Genomic DNA, 16,309 nt, shown 5'->3' on the forward strand with positions numbered 1-16,309 from the left:
GATTTTCTTTGCCTATGATTCGAGCCTCCTGAATTGTACTGCTGCTAGTTGGATTTTTTTTCTATTTCAATTGCTTCTGATTGGTCCGTTTTCGCAGACTGATGCTAATTTTCAATAACTACAGCACATGGGATTTAGGCTTAGTTGATGCCACCTCTCCGTCCACAGCCTGTGTTCTGGATGGTCGGCTGTGCTGCCCATCTGAGCACACAGCCATTTGATTGGACGCCCACTGAACACAAAACAGGTGGATTGGAAATAGTTTCTACAGTAATCTGAAATTTGCATGCATTGAAACTCAGTTTACAGCAGGGTCTCCAGCCCTGGTCCTGTTATGTGTTTATTGTGTTGCTTGGAGGCATTTCTTTCAATGAAAAACGAGGAACAATATTTTATACTGGAAAATATTACTATTATTATTATTATTATTATTATTATTATTATTATTACTATTGATATGTCAGTATTGTTTTTATTGTCATGAAGTCTCGTCTATGTTTTGATTTTAATAGAAAATTTTGGGAACATTTCTGTTTTAAAAAAAAATATATATATATATATATATATATATATATATATATATATATATATATATATATATTGTTTGTTGTTTATTTCTGTAGGTTTGCTGTCGTTATTTTAATTTTATTTAAAAACAATCTTTCAAACTACTTGTACACACAGGGAGGGAGGAGGAGGGGGACGTACACCAATAAAATCTGTGAGAATGAAGATCTGAGATTTTGTGTTATTTTTTTATCTTTATTTTTTAATTGTGTGTCTCGCCGAATCTCTGTTGGGTCACTCCCGGCCAAAGGGAACCCCGGTATAATTCCAGTATGTAGGATATCGTCAGAAATAAATATGGCAAGCCGTTTTCACATTTAATTGTCAAATTAGTGATATCAACAATTGTGTCAAATTTCTTATATCAAAAACTGAATTGCTGAAATCAAAAATACAATAATTGATATACACAATTAAATTGCTGAGATCAACAATTAAATTGCCAATATAAAAAAAATAGAATTGTTGATATCAAGAAATGCATACCAATAGGATTTTGATATCAAAAGTAGAATTTCAGATATCAGCAAATTCTTCATATCAAAAATTGAATTATTGATATCAAGAAATGCATACCAATGTACTTCCAATAGGATTTTCATATCAAAAGTAGAATTTCAGATATCAGCAAATTCTTCATATCAAAAATTGAATAATTGATAGCATATGTGCAGCACGTTTGATATCTGCAATTCCATTTTTTATATGTCACAAATGTGACACAATTGCTTATAATAATAATTGTATTGTTGATATCACTAGTTTGACGATTCGATGTTAAAACGGCTTGCCATAAATAATCTGTCGTTAGAAATGCACACCGTTTATATAAGTAGTGAAGTAGCGCGACGTGTGAGGGGACGGGTAATTTACTCGCCTGATCTGCAAGAATCCAACAACATACAGTGGATATGGGTTTGACCAGGCCAAGCCGTGAAGTCGCCGAAAAAGCTGGGGGGGGGGTTCGGTCGGGACATTGAAATAGCAGCTCACGTCTCTCAATTCAGTAGCTACGTGCACTGACGTTTTTCAACGCAGACGAAGTTTCCCATTAAACTTTAATTTCTAGTTGTGTAAGTTAGCTGTAGTCACAGTATCACTTATCCTGAACCACCGGAAAAAAATAAAATAAACGCCAACCACGGAAAGTCGGAAAGTGGAAAATAAATCGATTTAAAATATAAAGGGTTCTTGTTAGGTTAGGCATTCAAGACGGAAAACAGGAGACACTTCTTCACACAGAGAGGCGTCACAATCTGGAACAAACTCCCCAGCGATGTGGTTGAAGCTGAAAATTTGGGAACATTTTAAAATAGACTGGATAGGATCCTTTAATCACTCAGTTATTAATGGACACCAAACGAGCACGATGGGGCGAATGGCCTCCACTCGTTTGTAAACTTTCTTATGTTGTGCACCCTGGGTTTCAATGAAGACAGACTGTACGGCGGAAGTGGATTGGGGACGGTTCTGGGGGTGACACCGGTACAGAGTGGGAAAGAGGAAGATGTGTCTGTGGCGTGCAAGCGGTGCACAGAAAGAAAACAACACTATCGCAAACGCACACAATGATACAGCGGACAATGGCACTCGTTTGTGTCTCCACGTACCCAAGGTAGCGACTCCTGTTTTTCAAAACTGATCGACCATTCGGTTATTGTGGCGGGACGAAGTGTAATGTATCGGTACACAGAGAGAGGGTCTACGGATATCGACGTATTTATGTATCAAAGAATCGTCACGTTAATACAAAAGGTAAGTATTTTTAATATAATTAGATTTGTTGTTGCTATGATTGTTTCGATGGTGTAGGATGTTGTGTTCATTGTTGTTGATTTGTATATGCACTCAAGCACATCTAAATAATACATACATTTTGTCATTATTTAGGTTTCTTAGCAATTACATCCAAAATGAGCTTTATTGACATCACAGGTTTACACACGTGTTGACAAAACATTTACACATACAGTATGGAGGGGAAATGCATTAAAAGTATAATTTAGTATGTTTTTATTTTATTACTGCACTTTTATATTGCTTACATTGCTTATTGTGACCCTAGATAATGGAAATAAATAACAATAAAAATTAAAATAGCTTTACCGAAGTGTTGATGTATTTGACAGTTTACTGGGCTAATATTCTCTCTCGCCATACCACTTTTTCCTTCTCTTTGTTTTTCTCTCATCCTCTCTGCTGTTATTCCCTCTCCCCCATCCTTGAACTCTCTCTCTTCCTGGACTGCTTCACACACATCCCCCTCCCACTCTCTTATCACACTCCCCTTCCTCTCTTCCCCCTCCTGTCCAATGCTTCCCTCCCTCTTCTGATTCATATTCATCCCCTCCACCTCCTTCCTCTATCCCCCTCCACTTTCTCTCCCCCATGCTTCCCTCTCTACCCCCTACCCAGTGCTGATGTCTGAGTTCACCATCGATATCCAGCTTACTGAGCTGGGGTTCCCAGAGCTCTTGCAGAGCACCACTGAGGGGTCGAAGGTCGAAGGACAACCACCCACACAGGAAGCCCCCGTGGACAGTGCCAATGGAAGCGACGGCCCAGGGGTGTCGATGACCACAGCGGCAGCTCGGCCCATTCCAGAGGGTGTGCAGGGGGGCAGGGGAATGGCAAGAGAAGCAGGGGGGAAGAACAGAGGAAGTGGAATAGGAGGGGCAGGTGGCACAGGGCCAGAAGATGGAGGAGAAAAAGGAGTAGGCAGTGGAGGACAGGGAGGAGGACCAGGAAGAGAGGGAGATGGAGGGGGTGGAGGAGAGGCAAAGCGGTTTATCAGAGTGCGCCGGGCGGGGGTGCTGGACCCCCCCAGGAAACGGTGGGCGTCGTCCCCTGAGCCCACGGATGACAGTCAGGAGACGGGGAGCGAGGAGGAGGAAGAGGAGGATGAAACAGAGGAGGACCAAAGTAGAGGTACAGAAATATACTTTCCACACTCCACAATATCCACTCTCTCTCATAAACCCCATTCACACTGAAATAAATGCTGGCTTTTTGTTGCAGGCAATGTCTGCGTGAAAGGGTTTATGTGTTTATTTCCACCTCGGGACCTAGTCTAAATGTCAGCATTTTTCCGGCAATGGGTCTGTGTGAATGGAGCGGGAAAACGAATGCCAGCACATGACACATTGCAGCTTTGTGTTGTTGACACAGTACATTAGCTAACTGGCTCAACCAATCAGAATAGGGCTGCAAAAATGGCGGAGGTTGAAAATAATGTAGTCGCAGTAATCCTGCGTGTTATTGATGAACCAGCAGGTTGGCGATGTATGTAATGCTAACTATTGTCACACATATGTCAGAAGTTATATGCCAATAAATCATGCAAAATATATCTGTAAATAGTCAAACGTGTTAGACTGCATTACGGTGCGCACTGACGGTAATTTGTTTGGAGTTTGGAGTCTCATACTGGGTTCACTGGTTCAAATGATCTGTGACCGCTGGGTCCAGTAACCACACCGCGAAAACACACAACCATACATCCTTGACGAACTGGGCATAATGTGAAAACAAAACCTAGATTGACGTATCATTTGCATTTCCCTCCTGACTATTTGTTCTTGGTAGTGAGTCCGAACCAAACCAGCATCGTACTTAGAACCAATAGCCTAGTAAACACAATGGAACTGGCAGAACTGGGAAATGATTGAAGCAAACTTTTACAAACGTGTCCAGAGTATCGGTCCTTGTCTCCCAAATTCACAGGCTTCTGTAGTGTCCCAAGGTCCCATTGTTCCCAAGGTTACTTCACTAATGCCTGCATTCTCTGTTTTCTGTGTGAAAGGGTACATGCCTGCATTTTACTGGCATTTCAGTGTGAATGGGGCTATAGTGTTAGCTGGACAGCTTGTCAGTCAGTTTTTGGGTTTGGGTTAGTCAGTCAGTATATTAGCCTCCTTACTTGAACTCTCCTATAATATAATATACTTGTACATTCTCTCTCTCCCTCCTCCCAGCTGCCCCCTCCCCCTCCTTCATGTGTGAGGTGTGTGGTCGCTCCCTCTCCTCCTCCTTCGCACTGCAGGAACACCAGCGGCTACACACGGGCGAGCGGCCCTACCGCTGCCAGGAGTGCAGCAAGATGTTCTGCCACCTGGCCAACTACCGCGCCCACCTGCAGCGCCACCGCGTCCCCCCTGGACGCCGGCACCGCTGCAAGGTGTGTGGCGCCATGTTTGAGGCGGAGTCGGAACTCCAGGAGCACCTGGACCGCCACCCCGAGCGTGAGTTCTACCAGTGCGACCACTGCAAGAAGGTCTTCACCTCGCTGCCTGCATGCCAGACCCATCTGGAGGGCCACCGACGGGCCTGGCGTCACACCTGCCCTGACTGTGGGCGGGGCTTCCGGCGGCGCTCCTCCCTGCGCTCCCACCAAGTCTCCCAGCACTCCCACATCGCCGACAATGCTTGCCACACCATCCCCAGCCATGTGACGGCAGCACCGGCCAGGGATGGAGCTGCTGCTGACGCCGTTACCAGTACTGCTGCTATGGCACCCCCGTCCACGTCCGCCCCTGCCCCCGCCCCTGCTGATCCTGCCCCTTCCTTCCCCTGCCCAGACTGCTCCCGCGTGTACTCTAAAGAGCGTCTCCTCTTCCGCCACAGGTGAGAGTGTGAGTGATTGTGAGTGTGTTTTAGGCTGTGATTGATGGTGTATCACGGTGACTGCCTGCCTGTTGCTTTATTGGGATGACTTGAGAAAGCAATTACACACAACATACATGGGAAATATAATATTTCAGTTTTTTATAAAAAGTAAATACATTATTTCTCCGACTGACTGACTCTCTCGCTCCTCCTCTCTCGCAGTTTCTCTCACCGGGGGGTGGAGCCCTACACCTGTGTGCGCTGTGGCTGCCACTTCCGCCTGCCCTCACTGTACCGCCGGCACTCCTGCCGCCCACAGAGCCTGCAGTGCGTGGCGTGCCTGGGTGTCTTCCCTTCCCAGCACGACTTCCAGGCCCACAAGGAGGAGACTGGCTGCTGGGGATACCGGGGCGCAGGAGGCGGGGGGCAGGAGGGTGTTGGAAGAAGGTCAGGAGGAAGAGGGAGAGGAGGAGGGCCAGGTGGAGGGGAGATCAGGTGCATGGAGTGTGGCCTGGCTTTCACGAGCCGCCAGGAGCTGCAGACACACGCAGGGGCCCACCAGCGTGTCAACGTGTGCTCTGAGTGTGGACGGGGCTTCCGCTCGGCGCTGCTCCTGGTGTCCCACATGCGGGCGCATGGCGGCGACCGGCCCTGCCTCTGCCAGCAGTGTGGCCGTGGCTTCACCCACGCCCAGGACCTCGCCCACCACCGTGACACCTGCCATCTGAGAGAGCCGCCAGTGAGAGGGGGAGGGAGCTGTTCTGTCTGTGTCTGATTACATTTCTGTCCTGTTGTTTATGTGTGTGTCTCTCTCTCTCTCTCTTCCTGTCCAGCTAGTGAGTCAGTCAGTGTCAATCAGTAAAGACTTTATATACTGTATTAAACCTCTCTCTCTCTCTCTCTCTCTCTCTCTCTCTCTCTCTCTCTCTCTCTCTCCTGTTTCTGCAGCAAGAGGTACCCCGCAAGCCGAAGAAAGCCCCCAAGCCCCCCCCGGGCCCCCCCACCTTGCTCCCGCGCCCTATGGCATTCGTGGGTGGGCCACTGCTGATGCCGGCCACGGGGATGGGTGGGGCCTATGTTGTGATTGGTCAGATCCAGTCCAGTCCCAGTCCCAGTCCCAGTGAGGTGGTGCTACAGTATATGTCACAGGGTGGGCAGGCGGGAGTGGGGGGCAGTTTGCCAAAGCTGGGGGGTGCGGAGAGGGGTGCAGTCAACAGGGCAGGAGGGGTAGGAACTGTGGAGGTGGCGGTACAGCAGTCAGACACTGCTAAGGATGCTAGGAATGTACTGGGCAATGTCAGTGACGATGGCAGTGACACTACCGGCACTATGATGAAGGGAGAGGGAGGAGGACTAGCTGGAGGAGGAGGCGTGGAAGGAGATCTAGCTGTAGTTGGGAGGGTGGAGGGGATGCTGGTGGAAACAGAGCATACTGGGAAAATAGCTGGCGGAAGTGCAATATTGTCTGCAAGAGTGATGGAGGGAGGAGGAGAAGAAGGAGGGATGGGGACAGAAGTGGAGATAGTGCAAGACGGGGAGGTGGAGGGGATGCCAAGCAGACCTGGGGATTCTGGGAATATAGTGGGCGGAAGTACATTCTTGTTCAGAACAGTGGCGGAGGAAGGGAGACTGGGTGGGGGAGGAGAAAGAGGAGGAGAGGGTGGGGAATGTTGGATACAGGTGGAGGAGGTGAAGTCAAGCAGGAGGGAGGGGGAGGTGGGTGGAGTGTTGAAGGTGGAGGGAGTAAGAGATGGAGGAGGGGGAGAGAGACTGGGCTGTGCCTGGGAGATCACTGTGGAGTCCATGCCTTTGAATCTGAAACGAGAGCGAGAGGAAGTAGAAGTGGGGGGGAGGAGGGTGGATGGAGGGGACAGTTCTGGTGACCTGGGACCAGCGCTGGGCCCACAAGCAGAAGTTACACTGAAGGCAGAACCTCGGTCCAAGACGCATGCAGTGGTTAAAGTGGAGCCGATCCCAGTGGACCTCAGTCATGCGCAGAACGGGCTCAGCATCAAAATGGAACTGCTTGATTCGGACAGAGGTGGTTGGGGAGGCTGGGAGGGAGGGACTGAGACACCGGGCAGAACAGAAGAAAAGTTGAAGACTGAAAGAGGAGGAGGAGGAGTAGGAGAAAGAGAAGGAGGAGGAGGAGAGGGGAGTTTCAGCTGTGCCTGGGGGGCCAGGGTGAAGTCAGAATGGGGGACTGAGAGGGGAGGTGGCTTCGATAGTGTGGAGGTGGAGCTCTCGGATGAGGGAGAGATGGAGGAGGAGGAGGAGGAGAAGGAGGGGCAGCCCCACGAATGTGTTACCTGCGGGCGGATTGTTCTGGACGGTGACCTGTTGACACACTACATGACACACGCCCTGGAGTCTGACAGCACCCTCGCCCCCCCGCCCTCCCCTCCCTCTGGCCCCACCCCCAGGTCGCCCCCTCCCCGCAGAATGACTCTGAGACAGCGAAAGACCTAACATCCTCTCTCCACTCTCTTCTCTATGTTCTATCTTTTTCTCTCTCTCTCCCCCTCCCACTTTCCTGTCTCTCTATGTCCCTACATCTAGATCTCTAATCTACCTTCCCTCTTTTCTCCTCTCTCTACCTCCAAACTAATTTCACCTAATTCCAGATATTTGTATGGGACTAGGCTTCCAAGGAAACTTGCATCCTATGGATTTTTTTTTAAAACACTTGAAACTTTTATTTTCAATTATTATTTTTACTGTATTTTGTTGTCATGGTTTTATTCAGATCTTTTTCAGGTTGAATGGACTGAGTTCTCTTTTTTTCCTGTAACTGAGAGTGCGAGAGTGTCTGCGGAGAGTGGGAGGTTTTGGGCAACAAATCACTATGATAATGAGCATTAATTGATTAATTTTACTATTGTTAAATAATAATAACCAGACTGGACTGATAATAACCAGACTGTGTGGATGGTGTCGCCTTCCTACCTCCCAGTCATGCAAGTCTCTCCATGCTCAAGGCGGCAGGGATGGGCAGTGCCATAGTTTGTCTCTTTTTTTGGGGGGTTTCAGAAATAAATGTGTACAGAAGACAGACTGCACAATTCTCAGGGCTGCTGTGTTTTTTTATGATTTGTTTTGTTTTTCTTATCACTTGGTCTTATTTTGCAATAGAATACAGGAAAATGACTTATGAAATTGAGAGGTTTACAGTCCAGTCCAGCAGGGTCCTGGAGAGAGTTCACGCACACCAGGGTGTCCGGCCCTGTTCCTGGAGAGAGGGTGGGGGAATTTTAAAAGCTATTTCGGGTTTAATTTGTAATACAGCACAGTGTATAGAAGGTACAGCATGCATTCTGAATTTCCTCTGGCAATCTAAACTACACCTCCCATTCTGTTCTCGCTCAGTGGCCCGTCGTCCTTTCCGTCTTTGTCTGCCTGAGAGGAAGAACTACAATTCCCAGTGGCCTCCGGGGCCGTGTACATCCCGGAAGACCCATGAACATCAGGGGAAAAAGGAACTACAATTTTAATCACGTGACGAGACGACGCCCGGAAGCGCCTCTTTCAGAGAGAAATACAGTAATAATAAAAATAGTATGGCTGGTGAGAGCGGGGGGGGGGTGTGAGGGGATGGGTCGTGTCTGTGGGTTCGTGTTGTAGTCAGTAAGTTTTGAATCAAGAGGAAGAGGTAACACTAAATATAATATCATCGACGAGACTGTTCTGGGCCTGTCTCTCTCTCTCTCACTATTTCTTTCTCTCCGTCTGTCCCCCACGCACTTAAGTTTGGGAGATTGTTTGGGGAGGGGGGGGTGATTACCTTTGGAGGCGTTATTTTTTTTAATTCTTTCATATTTTGCTTTTTAATTTTTTTTGAGCCGACATAAAAAAGGGCAGTGAGAAAACAACAAACTCCAGTCACCCAACTAAAGACTCATGTATTCATTTCAAATGGACAAAGATCGCTTCTTCCAGTCCGCTGTGACCGTAAGTAACACAAATAAATAATAACAACAATAACACACACGCACCTATAACCACACAATAAGACACACACAACTACACTACAGCACAGTTGCTCGCTTGTAAAACCCGGCCGTACGCGGCGCAGACGAAGCCTGGCGTGGCCGAAAATCTAGTTGATTTGCTAGTAAAAGCCATCTTGAAATTAGAATAGAAACGGGCAGGATAGAAAGACCCGAAAACAATTAAACACGGATCGCAGGAGCTCGCTGGCGCCGGTCCATCTGCACAAAAAGTGTTCTAGAAAAAGCGACGTGGGTGTAATTGTAGCGAGATGATCGCTTATCCGTGTTTTCTTATTCTTGTGCCTGGATCGTAAAGTTATTTTTAATCGACAGCCTCTGATCCCACCGCATTACCATTGTTATTTATATTATTATTATTATTATTATTATAGTTGTTATTTTATTATTATTAATAATGGTTTTCTGAGTTCCGGAGCGGCTCCCGATGCGATTCGATATTGTTATTATTGATATTCATATTTGATCGTTATTGAACTGCAGTTGTTGTTGTTTTTGTTGTTGTTTTGTCTTCACGGTACATTGTGAGGATGATGCTGGTCCGGTCGCGTTCTAGTTCGGATCCGACCAGTTCTGCGGCGCCCAGCGTTCCCGGTATGGAGGCAGATACAGCGAGACCGACCTCCCCTCCCTATAGAATATATATATATGTGGTATAGGCTGCACACACACACACACACACACACACACACACGTAATTGCGTCGGGATGTATTGCTATACGTCATTTGAGAATGCGATTACTACTAATCATAATATTATATTAATTTACTGTTATCATATAGTTATTGTACACGAACAGGATGATAAATCGCTCTTGCTACAGTTACTAATGTCGCTGTTAATTATAGTCCAACACCAGAAACCACGTGCCCAGACGTCTCAGAATCATGTCCATATATATCTATGTGTGTGTATATATATATATATGTATGTGTGTGTGTGTATATATATATATATGCACATACATACATCTATATATACATACATACATACATACATAGAATGAAATACAAGAATTGTAATATGATAATCATACAGTGGTATTATTCAACATAGTTATTTATGATAGTACTAACTATGGTAAATTATTGTGTTTAGTAGTTATCATAATATTGTTTATGATTTCCTTTTCTGCCTATTTCTCTCCCTCAGAGGGGCCCATGCTCCTGGCTGGAGATGCACCAGTTCATTGGTGACCTGATGGCGTCCAGCTCGGCTGCCGTGCCTGTGAAGGACTGCAGCCAGCAGGAGGCGCTTCGCTCAGCCTGGGAGAGCGCCGGCCATGAGATCCTGGGCCTAAAGACGGCTCCCCCCGCACACCAGCCACAGCCCCAGCCCCAGCCCCCCAGCTCCACAGCCTCCCCTGCTGCTGGTGGCTTCAAATCGGGCCACTGTAAGGGCACCTATGGCCTGCAAGGAGGGCTGCAGCCTATTGGGGAGCTGGCGGAGCGGGCTGGGACTGAGCAGAACAGTACCAGCAGTACCGGGCAGCAGTGTGAGTGTGGGGCAGTGGGTTTGTAGTAGGTTATCCAGTTCTGATGTGGTCTGGGCCAGGAAAGAAAGTGTGTCAGTCAGTCAGTCATAGTGTCAGTCTGTCAGTCATGTTTGTAATCCTTTTCCCTCTATCTATCTCTCTCCAGTCCAGCACCGTACCTGTTCCTGTCCTGGCTGCCCCTTTTCCTTCCAGAACCTGAAACCCAGAGACTCCCAGCGTGGGGGGGCACAGTCGGATCGGCGCCAAGGGGGGAACCAGGGAAAGGATGGGACAAATGGAGGGAGTGGGGGAGGAGGCGGAGGGGGCGGGAGGAGCAGCAGTTGTAACAGCATGGCGGGGGGCTCGGGCTGTGGCTCTGTCAGCCTGGGCCTGTGTCTGGGTTTGGGCCTGGCACTGGAGGAGGAGACCTGCCCAGCCAGCCCCCCCACCGGCCCCCATCTGGATCAGGGCCCGCCCCACGGCCACGGCGACCCCACAGACCTCAGCCCCGGCGCCAACCCTGCACCCTTCCCCTGTCTATGCTGCCACCGCGGCTTCCAGACCTGCGCCCAGCTGCTACGCCACCAGCAGGGGGCCAACGCCAGCTTTGCAGAGGCAGGGGGGGAGTCGCTCTTCTACCACCGGCACCCTCCACCAGCCCCTGGTGCCGCCCAGCCCCTGCAGGACCCCGCCCCCTTCCCCTGCCTCTCTTGCCAACGCAGCTTCCAGACCTGCGCCCAGCTGCTGCGCCACCAGCAAGGCCACTCTCAGCAGGACCCTCCTCTCCTGGGGGGGCACCTGGGGCCCTCACAGCACCCCCACCACCACCACCACTCTCACCACCACCACCAACAACAACAGCAGCAGCAGCAGCAGCCACCTGCTCAGCACCACTCAGCCTACCCCCAGCGTTGCCACCCCTGCATGCACTGCCAGGCCTCCTTCCCCCGGCCCGGGCAGCTGCTCCAGCACCAGCGGACTGAGCACGCGGCCAAGACGCCGGGCTTCCTGTGCCCCGAGTGTGGCCGCGCCTTCAACAGCAACAGCAACCTGCGCATCCACCTGCATGTGCACACGGGCGCCCGGCCCTACAGCTGCCCAGATTGTGGCAAGAGCTTCAGCCAGTCAGGGGCGCTGAAGATCCACCGTCGCATCCACACGGGCGAGCGGCCCTACACCTGCTCCTACTGTGGCCGTGGCTTCCCTCACCTGGCGGGCATCCGGGCCCACCAGCGCACGCACACGGGTGAGAAGCCCTACCGCTGCACCCAGTGTGGCAAGTGCTTCACCCAGTCGGGGGCGCTGAAGATCCACTGCCGCATCCACACAGGCGAGCGGCCCTACCTGTGCGGTGTGTGCGGCAAGGGCTTCTCCAACCGCTCGGGCGTGCGTTTCCACCAGAGGACCGTGCACGGCATCGGGGTGGGACTGGGGGGCTTGGGGGGCCTTGGGGGACTTGGCGGGCTCGGGGGGCTGGGGTTGGGAGCGGGAAGTGGCGATGGCAGCGATCAGGCCCAAAATGCAGACGCCCTCTCTCTGTCCCTCGCCCTCTCCGAAGATGACCCCGACGCACCCCCAGAGAAGCTGCCCCCGTCCTCCTCCTCCAACTCCTCTTCCTCTTCCTCCTCTGCTTCTTCCCGCACCTCCCCTCCTTCTCCGCCTGCCCTTCCGCTCGCTCTAACTGGCCTCACTGCCGCCAAGAACAAAGCCAGGCACAGACACCGGCCCAGGGGCAGGCCCAAGCTGCTCACTGGGGGTGGGGGTGGGGGTGGGAGGCTGGCTGCCTCCAGAGAGGGCAGAGGGGGAGGGGGAGGGGGAGGGAAGCCAGTTTTGCTCTATGCGTGTGAAGACTGCGGGCGGAAGTTCAAAGACGCCCCCACAAGGAACCGGCACCAGAGACTAGAACACTACGCTGACCAGGAGGAGGAGGAGGAAGGAGGGGGAGAGGGAGGAAGAGGGGGACAGGGGGAAGAGGGAGGGGTGGAGGCCAGAGAGGGAGGAGAGGGGAGAGATGGAGGGCAGGAGAAGGAGGAGGATGAGTCTGGGAGGGGTGTAGAGAGGAGCCAGGCAGAGGCAGAGGCAGTCGAAGGCTTGCTGTAAGTTGACTGTGTGCAGAGAGAGGAAAAGAGGGAGGGAGTTGGAAATTGTAGGAAACTGATTTTACAGAAAATGAAGAGAGGGGGCGGGGGAAGGAATCCAACAGGAAAAACAATGATTTGCACAGGAGTGAGAAAGAAGGGGAAAAAGAAGAAAGCGAGAGAGGGAGGGGTACACTGGGGAACTGACACTGGGACTGGCACACATGCTTTCTCTCTCTCCATCCCTCTCTCCTCTCTCCTCTTCCTCCCAACATCTTCCCCCCAACTCCTCTCTCTGGCTCATTGGTGGGGAAACTAGCAAGATCCAGGGACAGACTGGAATGAAAAATGAGCAAAACAATTGAAGGACAAGAAGGGCTGATTGGGGAGGCTGTGCATCATTTGTGAGGGGAGGGAAGTGGATTTGGCAGTCAACAGTTTGGGGACAGAATAAACCTAAGACCTGAATCCTCCCCCACCCTCCGCAAACTTTTCTTCATTCTTGGACTGATTGTTGGCTCATTGACTGGATGCTAACCAAACCCCCCAGGCTTGCCCTAAGAGCATCATCTGTGTGTTCTTTAGAGCCGGAGGTCGGAGAGGAGGACAGGAGGGGAGAGTGTGAGCAAGAGCTGTCTGTTTGTCTGTCTCTGTCTGTGCGTCTCCTCCTCTCAACCTCCCTCCATTTCTTCCTCCTCCTCCTCTCTCTTCCTCTGTTTCCTTCTGTCTCTCCCTTCCTCCATCTCTTCCTTCTTCCCCCTCTCTCTATCACTCCCCCATCTGCTCTCCGCCCTTCTCTCTGCACCGTGTTAACTATTAAGACAAACAATCACTTTTATGATTATTACGATTATTATTATAATTATTATTATGGTTATTTTTTTTGTTATATTCTGTATGTATGTATCTGTGTGTGTGCTGTTGTCTCTTGCTTTCTGTCTTCTGTTCTCTCTCGTCTCGCTTATTTCCCGTAATGTCGAAAAGGATGAGAGAGAGAGAGAGAGAGCGAGCAAGAGAGTAAATACAGTCAATCAGTTTAAGAAACCAAACAAGGAAATTTGACAGAGAACCAGTTTTCTGAGACACGAATACATAGTGAGACTTGCGCACAGACACACACACACACACACACACACACACACACACTGACGCAGTAACGCACTCACACAGACACACACAGTTATGCCTGCTTCTCTCCACATTGCACAACAGAGAGCAAGCTCAATGTCAATTTTATGTACTGTATTTATTGCTACCCCGTTGTGTCGCTCTGTTCCTGAGCTCTGGGCCTGTCTGTCAATGCTCTGGCAACACTGATGTCACCTAGTCCTGCCAATAAAGTTTTTTTTTAACTGAACCGAATGTAAGGTTGCTAGGGGGCGGGGTAGACTGGCTTGGCTCACACTGAGGACATTGCAGATCTCACATCCACCTCAGGAGGGTGATGTTTCCACTAGTATGAATTTGCTTTGGTTCCTATAATAAATTGTGGAATTTGATGTGTTTTTGTGTCAGTCATTACACAGACAAAGATAAAGAATATATTTATATGAATGAATTTATTTAGGGAATGTTATTCCCTATGTGCATGTTGCACCACAACCCCAATTAAAAAACATTGATACAAATGTAAAAATATACATACAGCTTTGGGGCTGCAGTGAGAGAGTGAGAAGCAAGCAAACGACACACAACTTACTGACTCACACAGTGACTGACTGATACACTGACTGACTGTTTTATGTTGGAGCTTGTCTCTGTCAGTCTCTCATCAGATTTTACTTGCTTCCTTTTCCTTTATTCTTCCCTGTCTGGCTGTTTTTTTTTTGTTTTTGTTTTTTGTTTTTCTATGTTAGTTGATCACTTGTAGAACTTCTCTATGTCACTCCATCTCTCTTTCTCTGTGTTTCTGTTCCTCTCTCTGTCATTGTAAGCAGGCCCTTGGTGCAGCTCTACAGAGACACAGTCCTCTCTGCAGTAATAAACCTGCCCATGTGCTTCACTCCAGCCCTGGTCTGTCTGCATTATTGCTTGTTTGCTCTGTTTTGGGGGGTGGAGTCCTTGACCTCTGACCTTTGACCATAACCCCCTCCCTGGGTAATACACTAATATACTCGTAGGTGCTCACTCACACACAAACACACTCACACTCACACAAATGCTCACACAGAAACCCTCACACACACACACACACAAAGACTCACAAACAAACACACACAAACATATGCACACCCACAGGGTTCACATACACAGGAATACAGAAATGAGCTGCCAGGTGATTTTCTTGTGCTGTGTGTATACCAGATATTTCCCAATTTCTCCCATAATTCCCCTTTTCACTGATGTCAAAGGACAGTAGTGACATTCCCCTCACAGCAGGAAGTCAGAGCTAGAGGAAATGAAACAGATTTCTGTATATAATTATTATTATGAAAGGGGAGACTGGGGGACAGAGACAAGGGACTGACAGGGACAGAGACAGAAAAGGGGGACTGACAGGAACAGAGAGAGAGAAAGTGAAGAAAATGAGAATAGCTAAGAAGGAAACGGAGACAAAGGAAAAGTGCGATAAGACAGTACTATTATTAAAAGTAGTAGCAATATAACTAGTAGTGGTAGTAATAGTAGTAGTAGTATGATTATGATTATTGTGTATTGTTTTGTGTTGCTGTTCTAACACAGTGCCCAGTGGAGGCTGTGCTGAGTCACTGTTTGACGCTTCCTTGCTTCAGTGGGGCTTTCAGCGTCCCCCCGACCTCAGCAGTAGACCACCGCACACAAGACAAACCAGACCACTGCAAACAATAGAGCACAGTACTGGGAAAATTTACACAACACACACCTGACAACCACACACAATAGAGCACTGTCTAGTTTGCTGGGGAGATTTCCTGTAAAGAATGAGAGGGAGAGAAGGAGAAAGCAAGTGGGAGAGAAAGGCGAGAGAGACACACATCTCAACTACAAGAAAATGTATAAAGTTGACAATAATGCATGCATGTTCTGTGCTGTGCTATAGTGTGCTGTAGTTTGTGTTGTGCTGTGCCTTGCAGTAGTGTGCTGTGCTATAGTATGCTGTAGTGTGTTGTAGTGTCCTGGGTTGTGTTGTGCTTTGCTGTACTGTGCTGTCAGGAACTTGTCAAGCGCAGCGTTTTCCGCTTCAACTGACACAAGCCACGCGCAAAACAGTACACACTGTTCACTCACTGACACAATGGCGCAGTACTGTACACACACACACACACACACACACACTGACACACACACACAAAGTACTGTACACACACACACTGACACACACAAAGTACTGTATACTCACACACTGACACACACACAAAGTACTGTACATTCACACACTGACACACGCACACAAAGTACTGTATACTCACACACTGACACACACACAAAGTACTGCATACTCACACACTGACACACACACAAAGTATTGTATACTCACACACTGACACACGCACAAAGTACTGCATACTCACACTGACACACACACAAAGTACTGTATACTCACACACTGACACACACACAAAGTACTGTATACTGACACACGCACAAAGTACTGTA

The 16,309-nt window shown here is 49.1% G+C and overlaps 2 protein-coding genes across 2 annotated transcripts; both read left to right on the forward strand.

Annotated features, from left to right (window-relative positions):
• The first annotated feature begins 1,534 nt into the window (after positions 1-1,534).
• Positions 1,535-8,236, forward strand: LOC136764945 (uncharacterized). The gene is made up of 5 exons (XM_066719333.1): positions 1,535-2,322; positions 2,983-3,495; positions 4,542-5,190; positions 5,395-5,911; positions 6,121-8,236. Exons 2-5 carry the CDS (start codon positions 2,988-2,990, stop codon positions 7,639-7,641), a joined length of 3,195 nt encoding a protein of 1,064 aa, XP_066575430.1. The 5' UTR covers positions 1,535-2,322; positions 2,983-2,987; the 3' UTR covers positions 7,642-8,236.
• Positions 8,237-8,650: 414 nt separating this feature from the next.
• Positions 8,651-14,740, forward strand: LOC136764067 (uncharacterized). The gene is made up of 3 exons (XM_066717895.1): positions 8,651-9,120; positions 10,334-10,676; positions 10,822-14,740. The coding sequence occupies exons 1-3, from the start codon at positions 9,070-9,072 to the stop codon at positions 12,753-12,755; spliced, it is 2,328 nt and encodes a 775-aa protein (XP_066573992.1). The 5' UTR covers positions 8,651-9,069; the 3' UTR covers positions 12,756-14,740.
• The last annotated feature ends 1,569 nt before the right edge of the window (positions 14,741-16,309 follow it).

The sequence above is a fragment of the Amia ocellicauda genome, chromosome 12, assembly GCF_036373705.1.
Source record: "Amia ocellicauda isolate fAmiCal2 chromosome 12, fAmiCal2.hap1, whole genome shotgun sequence".
NCBI lineage: Eukaryota > Metazoa > Chordata > Actinopteri > Amiiformes > Amiidae > Amia > Amia ocellicauda.